The sequence below is a fragment of the Bison bison genome, unplaced genomic scaffold (assembly GCF_000754665.1).
Source record: "Bison bison bison isolate TAMUID 2011002044 unplaced genomic scaffold, Bison_UMD1.0 scf7180017864295, whole genome shotgun sequence".
NCBI lineage: Eukaryota > Metazoa > Chordata > Mammalia > Artiodactyla > Bovidae > Bison > Bison bison.
The window spans coordinates 4,605,018-4,620,193 of NW_011494867.1; the positions used below are offsets into that span (position 1 = coordinate 4,605,018).

The following is a 15,176-nucleotide window of genomic DNA, read 5'->3' on the forward strand; positions in this document are numbered from 1 at the left end:
AACACTGGAGTGGGTTGCCATTTCCTTCTCCAGTGCGTGAAAGTGAAAAGTGAAAATGAAGTCGCTCAGTCGTGTCCGACTCCTAGTGACCCCATGGACTGCAGCGCACCAGGCTCCTCTGTCCGTGGGATTTTCCAGGCGAGAGCACTGGAGTGGGTGCCATCGCCTTCTCCTTCTATTCACTATGCTGTTTAATTGTCTGAAAAACATGTGGGCAGACTCTGAATAAAGATGGTAGACTGGACACATATTTATAGCCACATTCTCCCCAAAGCTCAAAATATCAAAAAGCAGTACTTTTTATTTCGTTTGGTGAATAAATACTTAAGAGCAAAGGGGAACAGGAGAAAAGTTTATAGAAAGGACATTTTGGAATCTGGAAAGTAAAAAGATACAAAGAAAAAGAAAGTAAAAAAGGCATAACCTTTGGGATTAGGTTCAACTCAAGTGGCAGTACAGCCAACTCAACAATGGTTTAAACACATGAGGTCTATTTCTTGCAGGTAAGTACGGGATTTGGGGAGTAAAGAGTAAATATGAGAATTCCATAAAGTTGCCAGGGACCTAGCAACTTGGTAACCTCCCCCTCCCCCCACCCTGCCCCGCTACCCAATCTCTGGGTGTGACTCTCATCTCATGGTCCAATGTGGCTGCTTGAGCTCCGTGCATTGCATCATTTTTTCCAGATGGCAGTAAGGAGGAAAGTTGGGTGGAAGAGGCATGCATATCACCTTACAGACACTTCTTTCAGGTTTTTCTTATCACATGTCTTCCACCTGCAATAGCAATCTCTATCAGAGATAGATGTTATCTAGGTTTACTAAGCTATTTTAATATCTGTCTCTATGATTAACCAAGCCTAATGGACTGACAGTGACTGAACCACCGTCGCCGCCACATGAACGGACATTTATTAAACAAATACTGCACCTGAGCACAATTTGGAGTCTGAAACACAGTGTGATAAGGACTTGTCAGGAGTGAGGACTTCAGAAGGAGGCCACGGGGGCAGAGCCATAGCCATGCGATTTTATTTCCTTAGTCTTGGGCACTTGTTTTATGTTCCTCGGTTAGCATGATAGAGGAGAAAGACCCTTCTCTACTCAGTGGCTCCCAGCTGTCAATTTCCTGTCCTTCCTTCACCCTCTGAGGGGGTTCCTAGGAGTACAGCACGTTGGTCAAGGGCAGTAAGGAGTCTGTCTGAAACAGTCTATTACAATTGCCAAGTTCATAACCACAATCTCTTTTGGACCCTGCGATGTATACATTGCCATAGCGAAGAGTCATAGAAAACTAGGTTCTAGGGCAACACCACTGCTTCTCTGATTTGGAAGCAGGTTTCACCTCCCTAAGCCCCAGTTTCCTCATCTGTAAGGTGGTTAATAATTGCACCTACCATACAGTGTGACCGGTAGAGTTACATAATTCCTGGTAAGTGCTCAGCACACTGCTTTAACATAGTATTGCTGAGGGAATGTTAGCTCTTATTATACAGTGGGGACAACAGACCCATCAGATGACGGTCAGACCTAAAATCAGAGTTATGCTTCGTGGTTGGATTTTAAAGCTCTCCTGGTCCCGTTTTAATTACCAGTAACAACAATGATAGTAGCAAGCATTTAATGCTATAATATTTGATAACAAGAGCTAGCTTTGCGCTTGGTGCTGCGCTGAGTGCTTTGGAGTCATCACTTCTGTTGTTTCTTTCTCTTTATGCCTCTCCCCACACTCTGCCCCTGGTATGCATGTGTATATATAGCCCACCAGGCTCCTCTGTCCATGGGATTCTCCAGGCGAGAATATGGAGTGCGTAGCTCTTCCCTTCTCCAGGGGATCTTCCCAGCCCAGGGATCGAACCTGGGTCTCCTGTATTGCAGGCAGACTCTTTACCATCTGAGCCACCAGGGAAGTATGTGTATATACACACACAATAATTTTACTTTTTGTTTTTATTTTCCCCTGGCATATTTACATGCACAGTCTGGCAGGATTTGGGGTGAATCTTGGGCTCCAGGACACGAAGTCTTTGGAAGAATTATTTGCAAGTTCATGACAGCTGTGGATCAGAGCCACGTCTAGGAAGCTCTGGCTGTCAAAATAAGACACTCTAAACAGGTGGTGGAAGATTTTAAACAGAATGGACTTCTCATGGCAACATGACTGCCCCCAGAGGGGGCCCTTCTCTCTGCAGGACAGAAAGGAGCCAGGGAAGAAGTTAGGCTGAAATAGAATTTTGTGAATGTTGGCAAGTTAGCAATTATAGCCACACTGACACTTGGGGCCTATACACATGAATTAAATGAGTGATGTTTCCAAATGTAAAGGTCTAATTTCTGCAAGTCCCTGCGATGGTTGTGATGAGGTCTCCAGGGGAGAGTGCCTACTTGTGGCCCAGGAGATTTTTCTTAGTCCATTTGTACTTATTCCAGAGAACTTCCAAAACAATACAAAATCACTCTCTCCTAAAGTTAAGGGCACTCAAGTTCCCTCTGATTAAAACAAATACGGCAGAAGGTTAAGTGTGACTACACCTATGTGTGTGTGTCAGGGGTAGGGTAGAATGGATATTCATTGTGCTCATCTCTCAACATTTCTGGATGTCTGAAAAATGTCATTATAAAACATGTTGGAAAATAGGAAAAGAATAGATTACCGAAAAAATAATAGAAGTAATCTCATAGAAAGAGAAACACAGTACTTTAACTGGAACATATTTACCTTTAAGAAAAAAATTCACTTCTTTTTAACACTTTTCTCACTTTCCCATGGAGGATCAAACCCCCCCGGGCATCCACCTGAGAACCAGCACTGGGGATCCCTGTTCTGGAAAGGCAGCTCGTGGCGTGGTGGGTTGAGAGGATGAGTTTGGGGTAGGTGACCTTGTTTGTGTTCTATTCCAGACCTTGCTGGCTTTTGCTCACCCAGTGACCATGGACATGCTACTTCAATTCTTTGTGCCCCATTTGCCTCCTCTGTAGAAACTGGGCTGATACTCATGGAACCAGGTAAGTGACGTGGCCACTGTCACAGCTTGCAAGTGACAGTAACTGAGTTTGGTTCCCAAGATAAATGATAGGAAAGCCTGTCACCAAAACTCTCCCCCATCTCCGCATACCTCTAGGTCTTGGCTGGCTCTGCTCTCAGAACCCTCATCATTCTTTCTTGGTTTTATTCTAACCAACTGATTTCTGGATGCAAGGGGTATTTCATTTTTCTTGACTTTTCTAAGAGATCTAATAAAATTTTTTGTTATCTGTGTGTTTGAATGAATAATCAAAATACAAAAACACTTTCTAACTAAGTCCACATTAACCAGGAGAGTTTTCCCTGAGAATCCTGTTCAATATTCTTGCTTATTAATTATAGCAGGTTTGCAGAATTGTTGGGGCATTTGTGTGTCTGAAAGGAAAGGAAATGACCATCACTGGTAATAACAACGAACTCAAGAAATGTGGCTCTCAGGAATGTTACACCGAACCTTGTGCCCACTGCATGAGTAATGCCAAATTGTTTTCGGCAGAAAATGTACCAGTCTTCTGTTCGTAAACTGTGTTATTGCAGAAGTCAGAAAGAAAACTTCAAATGTAGAAAACCATGTCTCAAATTGGGCTTTCGCCCTAAAATTGTGGGTAACAGCACCATCTGGCGTGTAGTTGTATAACTACACGGTGAATTTTTTTTTAAATCAATGTAATAATCAATTGATTCAGCTGGCTTTACAATAAGAAACCATTCTTTAGGCTTTTGTAAGCACATGCTGAGGATTTTGGCTCATTCCCAAGCTTAAGACTCTGCAAACCCATAATAATCTTACAAGCTAAACAGGGTTCACCGTCTGACAGATCCCAAGTCAAGATCACATCCAAGTTGAAGTCCAAGGGGAGCAGAAACTATGAATAAAGGAAGCTAGTGAGGAAACGGGGGGAAAAAAAAGCTTACCCATGAACACAGAGCAGGAGCAAGAGACCGTGAAACCCATGAGAGAAAAAATCAGGCTTGTCCTTGGGCTCCTGCAGGTCATGACAATATTCTTATTTAGCTCATTTACATCCTGATCATAAACTTTTGAGTGAGTCTCTGCTGCTTGCAATCTAATAAGCGTAACTAAGACAGCATTAGTTTCAGTGAAGTCCAAAGACTTAAATAGTCCAAAGACTTTAGTCCAAATACTAAATCTGACTTGCTTAATTGCACAATTCCCCAAATGCCTGAATCCCTTTCTTCATTGACCTCTGATCAAGGCCAACAGTTAGAGGCAGGAAGAGAGGAATAAAATGAGGTCATCATAACCATTTGGGACCATGATGGGTAGTCTGGGCCACCCAGTCAGACTTGTCAGCTCCTGTCTCTCACCTGAGGATGGGCCAGGAATTAGACAGGCAAATGCCCTCAGATGATGCTAGAGAACTCAGCAACCAGAACCAGTAGGATCTACGTAGCACCTCGTGAATCTCTGGCCAAAAATGGGCTCTTCAATGCCTTCAGTAAATCTCATCAAATCATCAAATCAGCGTTTGATTCACAAGCTAGTAACTTCCAGATTTACCGTCAGTGCAGATCAGCCGTTCTTAACTCCAGGAACAACTGGCAATGCCTGGGGACATTTTTGGTTGTTGCAGCTGCAGGAAAGGCAGTGCCACTGGATCTAGTTGGTAGAGGACAGAGCTGCTGCTAAACATCCCACAGTGCACAGGAGAACCCTGCAACAAAGAATACGGGATCCCCAAATGTCAGCAGTGTTGAGGTTGAGGAACCCTGGTGTCCGTGGCAGAGAAGCCTAGAGGAAGTTTTAAAGTGGTAGGAAGGGCAGAGGTTCGAACGAGAAGTTGAGAATCCTGCCAAGGGGAGTACTACCCAGCTTGGAGAACACACCATACTATATCACCATCTGTGGAAGATGTCAAGTCATGGGCAACAGGTGTCAGTAGAGGGTCTGATGAGGGCAACCCGAGATAAATCTAAGCAGCAGGTCCTTGAGAAGCTAAGCAGAGGCTATGGATGATGATTGGAGAAACTGAGGCTAAGGAGATTGACTCTATTCATCCCCTTCCTCACCACTAAGGGATTTGGGGATCTAATTTCCTATTCACATCAAAGGAATAAGTTGGCTCGGGTGACAGGGGCAAGGGGTTAAATTGGGATGAGCAGAAGCTGGCAGATTAATAGTAGCTCACTTAAATGTACATGGATTTGGAAAGAGTGATGTGATGGATCTGCGATGGGATAGTGGGTCTGTCAAAACTGAAACATGCTTACCTTAGGTTAGCTTTCGATTGGGTAACTTCCCAGGAAAGCAAGTCTCTCCTCTAAAGAGCAGGCAGTGCAGAAATTCCAAAGCAACATCAATACCAGGACTTGAAGATAAAAGTCCTGATAAAAGGACTTGAAGATAAAACTCCCTTCTTCCCGTTTTCCTCACTTTAAAACCTGTGGAGTCTTGCATTCTTCTGTAAACTAGGGCCAGAGAAATCACAGTCAGATTTCCCTGTAACACTAAGAAGAAAGTTCTAAGTAGGGAATGTTCTGGAAAAGTCTATAAACGGCAGGCATTTGTAACCAACAGAAATATGCTGGGACTGGAAGAAACTTCTCCATGAAGAAACACCTCCATCAGCAGGTGCGTGGGAATTTGCTTTTTTATAGCGTGAAATAGCGTTGACTTTATACGCATAATAAAATCTGTGACTTAGCCTGGGAAAGTTCTGGAAGGCTTCTGAGCAAGACCCTTCACTTCCTGCCATAAACACCGGACAGGCCCTGTAGCCTTAGAAAGCCAACATCGCTTGCCTCCTCCTTTCCGTGCGGTGCGCTAGTCCGGCCAGGCCCGGGACTACATTTCCCAGGATGCCCAGTGGCGGGAGCTCCTGCGGGATAGGCCAGAGCCACGCGGAAGTGATTACGGGTCGCCCAGCAACGGGGGCGGAGCCCTGGGCTAGGATTGGATGCTCACGCCCCCGGCCTGGGGCGGGGCGGGGTTAGGAGCTCGGCCCCGCCTCCGGAGCCCCGGGGCGCTCGCCGGCTTTTACTTCCAGCCGAGCTGCCGTGTGTGTCGCTCCGCGCTTTCCCCTGCGTTCCCCCGAGGCCCCGCCCTCCTTTGCTCCGGCAGCTGCGAAAGTGCGGGCCTCGGATTCGGCGGCCCGGGCGCTGAGGGGCCCCGGGCGGCGCGGTGCGCAGGCGCGAGCGTGCGGGGCGCGCGGCGCGCGGTTGAAGCCGGAGTGAGTTCCTGGGCGCGGAGACCCGGGGGCTGGCGGGCGAGCGACCGCTTACCCCGCAGCCATGGCAGCCCTGCGCTACGCTGGCCTGGACGACACCGACAGCGAGGACGAACTGCCCCCGGGCTGGGAGCAGAGGACCACCAAGGACGGCTGGGTTTACTATGCCAAGTAAGGGGGGCGTCCGGGGCGCGCGGAGAACCCTGACCGCTCCGCGCGCCCCGGGACGCGTGCTGCCTTCGGACCCCTGCCCGCGCGGGGAAGGCCTGCGCAGTGAGGGCTGCCAGCCTCCTGAGGACGGGCCCCATCCCGCTTTCTGGCCCTGCTGTCCAGCGTGGGGTCACCTGGCGGCGGCCAGACACGCCCTCTGCTGCCCAGGAGGCGGCAGTGCCCGGCGGTGCGGGGATGCACACGCTTGCATCCCCTTTCCCCAACATCAGAAAAAACAAGCACGCCCCGCTCCTTTCCCGGATAGAAGGGCCGCCTGGGAGTGTGTATTTGTAACCGACGTCCTAGTAGAGCTGTATGTGTATATATGTATGTATGCACGTATATGCTTGTATATAAAATGTAGCTAATACAGCTTTACTGTAGTTCTCGGGAAAGTTTTGGAAGCCCCAGAAGGCCCTCTCTCCCGCCTCTTACTGTGTGCCCGTGGGCCGTGGGAATAACTGTCAGGGGTTACTCATCTGTTAAGAGGGTTGGTTGGAGCGTTTTAGTTGAGGCGCCGTAGTAAAGGCTTAGTTGAGGCCTGAACAAACTCTGCTGGGTCCCACTATCGGCAGCTGACAGGACCGTCTCAGCCTGACACTAGAATCATCTGAGGACCGTCATAACTAGATTTGGGGTCTCAGCGGACACCCCACGTAGGGACTCTGTTTTTTAAACTTCCAAGCTAAGGCAGGTTGTGGCTTTGAGAAACACGGAAGTAAATCAGTGGTTTTCTACTCGTGGGAAACTGACCGGGCTCTGCTCCCGGCTTCTACCTGCAGGTGATTCTTCTCTTCATTTGCTTGCTCTGCCTCCCGCCCCCTACTGCTAGTTCGTGAAATCTTTCCCAGGTGATTCTGATCTGCCCTAGGTTGTGAGCCACGGCTGGCTGCCTTTGGTGGCTTTCTAGAAAGAAAAGCAGGAGCAAAAGACCTTGCTGCATTCTTTGAAGACACGTTGGGAAGGTATCCTATGCCAGACCCTTTGCTGAGCGCTGGTTTTACTGAGATAAATAAGACCGCATGGTGGGACTTCCACTTGGTGGTCCAGTGGTTGAGACTAAGATCCTTCAAGATGCCTGTTGTGGCCAAAAAATAAAAAAGGTGGTCCTCACACAGTCTGTGTGACCAGTGGCAGCATGCCCAGCATGAGCTGTGTGGGCAGGTGGTGAGGTGCCTGGGGTGGTTGGCCCCTGAGCCCTGCCTTTGGCACAGGTAGAAGTTGGCAGGTCCAGGGGCAGCTCAGGTAGGAGAGACAGAGGCCCCGCCCATGCCGTGGTGGTGCAGGAACCTGAGCACAGGTGAGCAGGAAGGGCCCTGCTGTGCCTCAGGGGAGCTGGGCTGGGTGGTCAGGACCGAGAGTAGGGTCCACTGAAGCTTTGGGCCAGGCAGTGAGCTCGGCTATGTGTCTTTATTTATTTATTTGTTGGAAATGGCAAGATTTTATTCTTTTTTATGGCTGAGTAATATTCCATTGTAGGTAGATAAATAAGTAGATATAGAGTAAGCAAGATGAGTAGATATATAGTAGATAAGTAGATACAAATTTTTGAATCATTGTGTTTCATTGTATTTTCATTTTAAAACTCAGCATTTAAAAAACTTAGATCATGGCATCCAGTCCCATTGATTCATGTCAGTTGTGTGTCTTTAGAAGGATGATTTCTGCTCTGGAGGTCTGCAGGGAGCCAGGGGCTCCGGGTGGCTTCTGAATGGGTGTTGGTTGTGGCCGAGGCCCCTGCCTGAAGGGCTCTTTGATCCCTGGGAGCTGAGCTTCAGTGTCTCTGCCCACGAGGGCGCCCCCGTGCATGGGCCCTGCCCTCTCCTCCCAGCACCTTGCGCTCCCCCGTCTGCAGTTCTCTACATGCCACTCGGCCTCGCCTGCTGTCTGTCCCTCCCCAGATTGTCAGCGTCGTGAGCACAGGGACCGTTCCTCGTTCCCCTCCATCCCCCATGCTTAGCATCACGGAGCTGTAAGCTCAGTCCACGGGGAGTAAGGAAGTTAGCTCATCAAGCGAAGGTCTCCTGGGCCTCCCTGGGTGGGTGGCCTTCTGGGCCCTGGGGATGGGAAGAGGCACTGGGCCTGCTTCCTGGCTTCCGGGGCCTCCCTTGCTCTGGGTAGGGCCTGTCCCTGTTCTGGCCACTGTCCCCAGAGCTCCCGGACTCCCTTTCAGGTTTGACCTGGGGCCTCATGCTTGGTCTGGAGGCTCCTGTGGCTGTGGTCACTCTGCTGTCCCCCAGAAGGATGTTGCTGAGCCATGAGAGACATCAGGATTCTTGGCCTCCAGAGATGAGGATTTCAATCCTGGGCCAGTGACGAGGCTTGATCACTCAGAGCTTTTGTGGGATAAAGTGTTATTAAAGTATAAAAGAGATAGAGAAAGTTTCTGACATAGACATCAGAAGGGGGCAGAAAGAGTGTCCCCCTGCTAGTCTTTAGCTGGATGTTTTATGTCTGTTAGAGGGCTGTTATTCAGATAAGTAGCTCAGTCAGTAAATCATCTGCCTACAGTGCAGGAGACCTGGGTTCGATTCCTGGGTTTGGAAGATCCCCTGGAGGAGGGCATGGCAACCCACTCCGGTATTCTTGCCTGGAGAATCTCATGGACATGCAAGAGTCGGACACGACTTAGCGACTAAAGCATCACCAGTCGGATAAGAGAGACACCTCAAGGCTGAGGGAGTTTCCCCAGGCCCCTCTCCCACAATATGCATTTTTGAGATAGGATGGTGTGTCATCCCCCAGCCATAAAACAATTGGCATGAATACTGGTTTGTTGAGCTACTATCAGCCCAACGTTTGAGAAAAGAAAAAAAGTCTTAGGTGGAGCCATTTTGAAGAAAGGCACGTTCCACAGCAAATACATAGTCTCATTAACATAGCTTAAGGAAAACGTGCTGGTGACCTCAGGGTTTGAGAAAAGTAAGTTCAGGTGGAACCAGGTGTCGTCGTGGCAACACAGAATTTTGGGAGAAAGCATCTGACCCTTGTAGTTTGTTTGTTTCCTCCTGCCGTTTAAGGGAGAGAGAAAAAATGTCTGCCGCTTGCAGCCTCTTCCCTCCGTTTGGGGACCCCTGCCCGCCTGGCCACCCGCCTCCCACCCCCCGCGCCTTGCCTTCTGCTGGGCGACCCTTCCCTCCGCTTCCTTCCTGGAAGGCGTCTGCCTCCTTCGCTCAGTAAGGCCCGCAGGCTCCCGCCGGCTCCACTGAGGGCTTCCAGGAGCCCACAGCGGGGGACTCCGTGGTGCCTGCGTGGTCCCTGGAAAACACCCCGGGGCCCCCAGTGGTGTTTGGCCCTGTTGACTCTGGCTGTGGTGATAGAGCTTGGCAGGCTCCCGGCCGGAGTGGTGGGTGCCTCTCCACAGACGCTCTCCCCTCCTCCCAGCCCTTGATCTTTGCTCGGGGTGAAGGATGCCCGAAACGACCCAGGCCCTGCGTTCCCAGCAGTCCCCCTGAGCTCTGCCGACCTGCAGGCATCCCGGGCTTTTGTTCATTCCCAGTTCTGGAAGCTCATGCGTCCCTCGGGGTCTGGGGAACCTGACCGATCTCTCAGAAGGTTGCCCTTGGAGTCCTTCCTTCTCTCCAAAGCGTTCCTCCCACTGCGGCGGGGTGCCCCCCACCCCGGCCAAGGCCTGAGGCTGCAGCTCCCAGCTGGCCCCTGGGGTCTCGTGGGAACCCCCCTCGCAGCCTCGCTCCTTCTCTCCCATGTGGGTTCTGTCCGCCCCTCAGCCTCCCCAGAAGCAGACCTCAAAGGCTCTCACGGCTCAGTGCCCCCAGGCTGGGCCCCCAGAGAGGCCCGGTATTGTGGCGGAGGGTGACCGGTCAGCAGCGTGAGCTGGGGGCCTTTCTCACTGCCCTGACACCACCCAGGGCAGTCCCTCTGCCTTAGCTGGGGAGGGGACTGAGGGGCGAGGGCTCGGTGCTGAGGGCCGTGATGCAGTCCTGGGGGTCCTCGGGGCCTCAGGTCCTGCCCCCCTTTGCTCCTGAAGCCCTTGGGCCTGAAGGGCGATGGCTGGCCTGCCCAGTGGGTGGCGGGTCCCCGTCTGCAGGAGGCTCTGGGTCTCCCTGTTGAGCTTCAAAAAAAAACCCCAAAACCTTAGAAGAGCATACTTAAAAGCGATAGCCATGTAATGTGGTGTGAATTTAATTTTGATCCCTTTGTTTTACATTAAGATCACTGTTAATTATCTCTTTAAATGACAAAAAGAAAAAGAGAAAGCTTGCTGAAAGAAAAGAAAAATAAAAGGACTTCTTTTTGAAGGAGAATAAGATAACAGTGGGGACGTGTTGTAATTTTCTGTTCATTAAAAAGTCATTTTAGGTTACAGTGGAAAGGGAACAGCTTTTAATTAACTTTTATATGAAATTTATTTCAAATAATCCTTTTCTGTCAAAGGCACAGTTCTTAGTTCTTCACACATGTAGACTGACTGAGGCTTCTCTGACCCCAGGAAGGGGGGCCGTTATTACTCCCTTTGTACTGATGGGAAAACTGAGGCTCAGGGAGGTTTAGTGACTCCTCCAAGGGCACAAGGCTGGTGAGCGGGAGGACCAGGAAATGTGGGCGTCAGGCCCAGGACCCCAAGTCTGCGGGAGATGGGGGCAGTGTCTGCAGAGCCTTGCCGTTGCCACAGCTGCGTTGGCGTCTGGTGGGTAGAGACCAGGGATGCTGTTCATCACCCTGCTGTGCCCAGGATGGTCCCTACTGCAGAGAGTGATCCCGCCCTTCAGGAGTGCCAGGGCGGGAGCAGGGTTACGCTTCCTAGGGAGTCGGGGCTTCCTTTCTCCTGGCAGGGCTGCCGGTGCCCTCTGTCTGCAGGGATCTCATCCATCACCGGTGCTGTCCCGGGCCCGCCTCTCACCCTCCCTGTGCTGCGGGGAGACCGGCTCACCGGGTGCGTGCGGTGCGGGAGCTCAGGTGTGTGGCCTGAATCCAGAGTCCACAGTGTCCCTGCACTGGCCGCTGAGAGTTTGCAAAACACCAGAAGCCGGCAGTTGCTGAAAAGACCCTGCTTTTGATGTGCAGCATCTTACAGGAGCATTTACTTGCTCTCTGTATTTATTCTCTTTAAAATAATGGCTCCGGAAGAATGTTCTGTTATCCGGTTGTCAGTGATTTCGTGTTATTTGCTACTCTGGCCTGAGCATGTGAACTTGAGTGCTTCTTGCAACATGCAGCTTTTTCTGGCATTAAATAATTTTATGTTTTTCTTGATGATAGGTCACCTGTTGACAGATGTCTCTAGTCTGTTATTGGCTCGTGGTGTGAATTTGAATGATAACTGTATATGCTCTCCTGAGATGAAAGGCTAGTTTGGCATGGAAATCAGACCAGCTTGTATATTTGATTTGTTCAAAATAGTAGACCTTTTGAGGGCTTTTTATATGTCAGATACCGTGTCCAACCCTTTATGTACAGTATCCTCATAACATTCTCCTGAGATCAGTACTAAGATTATTTCCATTTTGCCAATGAGGAAGTTGAGGCCCCAAAGCTAAGTAACTTAACCTATGGGGCTGTCTTACCACTTCTTAATTTCCTCTTGGATGAAATTAGTAATCAGTGCTTAAAAAACACTTTGAAGTTCAATTTGTGAAAAGAATAAAACATTTAAGAAGATTTGTGACCCCATAGACTGTAGCCCACCAGGCTCCTTTGTCCATGGAATTCTCCAGGCAAGAATACTGGAGTGGGTAGCCTTTCCCTTCTCCAGGGGATCTTCCTGACCCAGGGATTGACCTGGGTCTCCTGTGTTGTAGGCAGCTTCTTTACTGTCTGAGCCGCCAGGGAAACCACTAAGATTAAGGTTTATCTAAATTATATTTACATGTCAGCATTATCAATTAGACAGAATTTTCAATCTGTCCTGGAGTAAAACTGAAGCAAGTACAAAGCAGAACACTTCTCTAGATATTTTGAGAAATTCAGCGAGATTTCTAGAGTTGACCCACAGCCGGGGTCCTGTCTTCTTCCTCTGGCTTCCCCATCGGTTCATAAATGCAGGCTTTTACCAGACTGCTGCTGCTTGAAACCTAGAGAGTTTGACCTGTTGCAAACAGACATCTTATGTTCTGAATATTTCTTTGTGAATGTCTGACTTGACTACTCTTGAGAGAGAATTATGTTGGGGAGAGAAAAATCTAATGCCATGGATTAATTTTAGAAGTGTAACTTTTCTTATTGTTCTCTGGATTTTTTTTTTTTTACACAGTCACGCGGAGGAGAAGACCCAGTGGGAACATCCGAAGACTGGGAAAAGAAAGCGAATCGCAGGAGGTGTGTATGCTGGTGTCATAAAGCAGAGACCCTTGTGTGTTAGGCGTGGTTCAGATGGGGAGACTGTCACAGGCAGAGGGTCTGTTGAGGAACTGGACCTTCCCTCTCGGGAGCTTGTAGGATTCGGTAGAAGGAAGTGATGAGATTTTTGAGTGAAATGCTGATTTCTCACTGGCCTTAAAAATAAAGTATTAAAATAATAGGGCGCTTGGACTGACAGTTCATGAGGTTTTTCTGTAGTTGTGCTGTTTGTGGAAATGTTATTGGCTCCTATCCTGGAATTAAGTACACCAGTGTTGGATAGAATTCCCTGAAGCTTGTGGTGACTCGTAGGCGTTTCTGAGTACGTGTGTCATCCATGGAGTAGAAACGTAAGAAGGTCCGGGCCTTCAAGAGGTTGAGGGGCTGTTTGAAAAGACAGCGTGTACCCATGGAAGAAAAAGGGAAACTGCTCTGTAATGGGAGTCATCACAAGCCAGCATACAAATGGTACTGGCTGCCTGCTGTAGAGCAGATACATTCTGGGAGTTCATTCACGGGGTAAGTCATGTTGATTGGAGCAGCCAGGAAGGATTTTGTGAAAAGCAGGAGCCGAAGGGAGTGTTGAAGAATGATCAAGAATGAAATCGTTTTAAAAATAGAGTTGCCATATGACCTAGTGGTCCCACTCCTGAGCGTATACCCATATAATACTCTGTTTCGAAAAGATACACTCGGCCCTGTGTTCACCGCAGAGCAGTCACGATAGCCAAAACATGGAAACAGCCTAGATGGTCATCCGCAGATGAATGGACAGAGGTGTGTGTATACAGTGGAGTACTCTTCAGCCATAAGCAGAATGAAGTGTCCTTTGCATCAGCATGGGTGGACCTAGAGATCGTCATTAAGGAGAGCAAGTCAGAAAGAGACAGGTACCATATGATACCACTTACACGCGGGATCTAAAATACGACGCGTGAGCGTGTCTGTGGAACAAACAGGCTCACAGGCAGAAGAGGCTTGTGACTTCCACGGGGAAGCTTGAGGTTAACAGATACACATGACTGTGTATAAGGTAGATAAAAAAGAAGGTCCTACTGGATAGCATAGGGAATTGTATTCCGTATCCTGTGATTAAACCATAAAGGAAGAGAATAGGAAGAAGAACATGTATATATGTAAAAGCTGAGTCACTCTGCTGTGCAGCAGAGATTAACACAATATTGTCACTCAGCTATGCTTCAGTAAAACTGAAAAGAATGGAATAGTCTTACTTCCCAAGCGAGAGACAGAAACGTGGAGTCTGGTTGGGGTAACAGGCGTTTTCCTCCTGCCGTAGTTGGTCCGGTGGGAGACTGGGCTGTGGCTGAAAGGGCGGGGGCTTCAGTTAACCCCTCCCCCAGGCAGACCTGTCTTGCTGTTTTTCAGAATTGCCCTACGGATGGGAACAAGAAACCGATGAGAACGGACAAGTGTTTTTTGTCGAGTAAGTTGTCTACAAAGAAACTACTCTCGGGCTTCTTGCTTTTGTAATAAGTGTATACACTGTAGAAAAATAGTATGTAGTATGTAATCTTACCAGCAGGAGCAACTGCTGTTAACGATTTTTGGATTTTTTTCTTCTGTATTTTCTGTACATATACTTAAAAAGAGAGAATGTATGGGGTGAACTGTTTGGTTAACTGTTTTTGGCACATAATTCGTGTGAGCTTTTTCTCATATCCTTAGAAAGTTTTCAAGAAAATGATGTTTAACAGCTAAGTGGTATCATTTTGTATAGATATACTATAATTTATCAAATTACCTACTGGGCATTGATGCTGTTACACTTCTGTGATGTGGGGTCCGTACAAGCAGATCTTGTCATATTGTACTTCACAGATACTTTTTTTTGTATACATTGAAGGTGTGTGGCAGCCCTACCCTGAGGGCCTTTTGGCCCCATTTTTCCAATAGCATTTGCTCAGTTTGTGTCTGTGTCACATTTTGGTGATTTTTGAAATATTTCAAACCCTCCACTGGCATAAGGGCCTCCCTGCTGGATCAGAGGGTAAAGCGTCTGCCTGCAGTGCAGGAGACCTGGGTTTGATCTCTGGGTTGGGAAGATCCCCTGGAGAAGGCAATGGCACCCCACTCCAGTATTCTTGCCTGGAAAATCCCATGGACAGAGGAGCCTGGTGGGCTGCAGTCCATGGGGTCGCTGGGAGTCGGACACGACTGAGCGACTTCAGCTTCACTTCTCACTTTCATGCATTGGAGAAGGAAATGGCAACCTACTCCAGTGTTCTTGCCTGGAGAATCCCAGGGACGGGGGAGCCTGGTGGCCTGCCGTCTGTGGGGTCTCACAGAGTCGGACTTGACTGAAGCGACTTAGCAGCAGCAGCAGCAGCAGCAGCAGTGTGAACGTAACTTTCACATACACTGGAAGCCGCAAAATTTGTATGACTCAGTTTATCGCATGCGACGTGCGTTTTGTTCCTTTGGTCTGGAGCTGACCCC

At 48.8% G+C, this 15,176-nt stretch overlaps 1 protein-coding gene across 4 annotated transcripts in view; it reads left to right on the forward strand.

Moving 5' to 3' along the window:
* Positions 1-6,039: 6,039 nt before the first annotated feature.
* Positions 6,040-15,176, forward strand: part of WWOX (WW domain containing oxidoreductase) — a 916,676-nt gene continuing 907,539 nt past the window's right edge. For all 4 annotated transcript variants that reach the window (XR_826202.1, XM_010850783.1, XM_010850782.1 and 1 more), the window contains exons 1-3: positions 6,040-6,383; positions 12,634-12,698; positions 14,106-14,163. Coding sequence is in view for 3 of the 4 variants with exons in the window: in XM_010850783.1 (XP_010849085.1) it covers positions 6,277-6,383; positions 12,634-12,698; positions 14,106-14,163 (230 nt within the window). In the remaining variant the exon portion in view is untranslated. The remainder of the gene's footprint in view (positions 6,384-12,633; positions 12,699-14,105; positions 14,164-15,176) is intronic.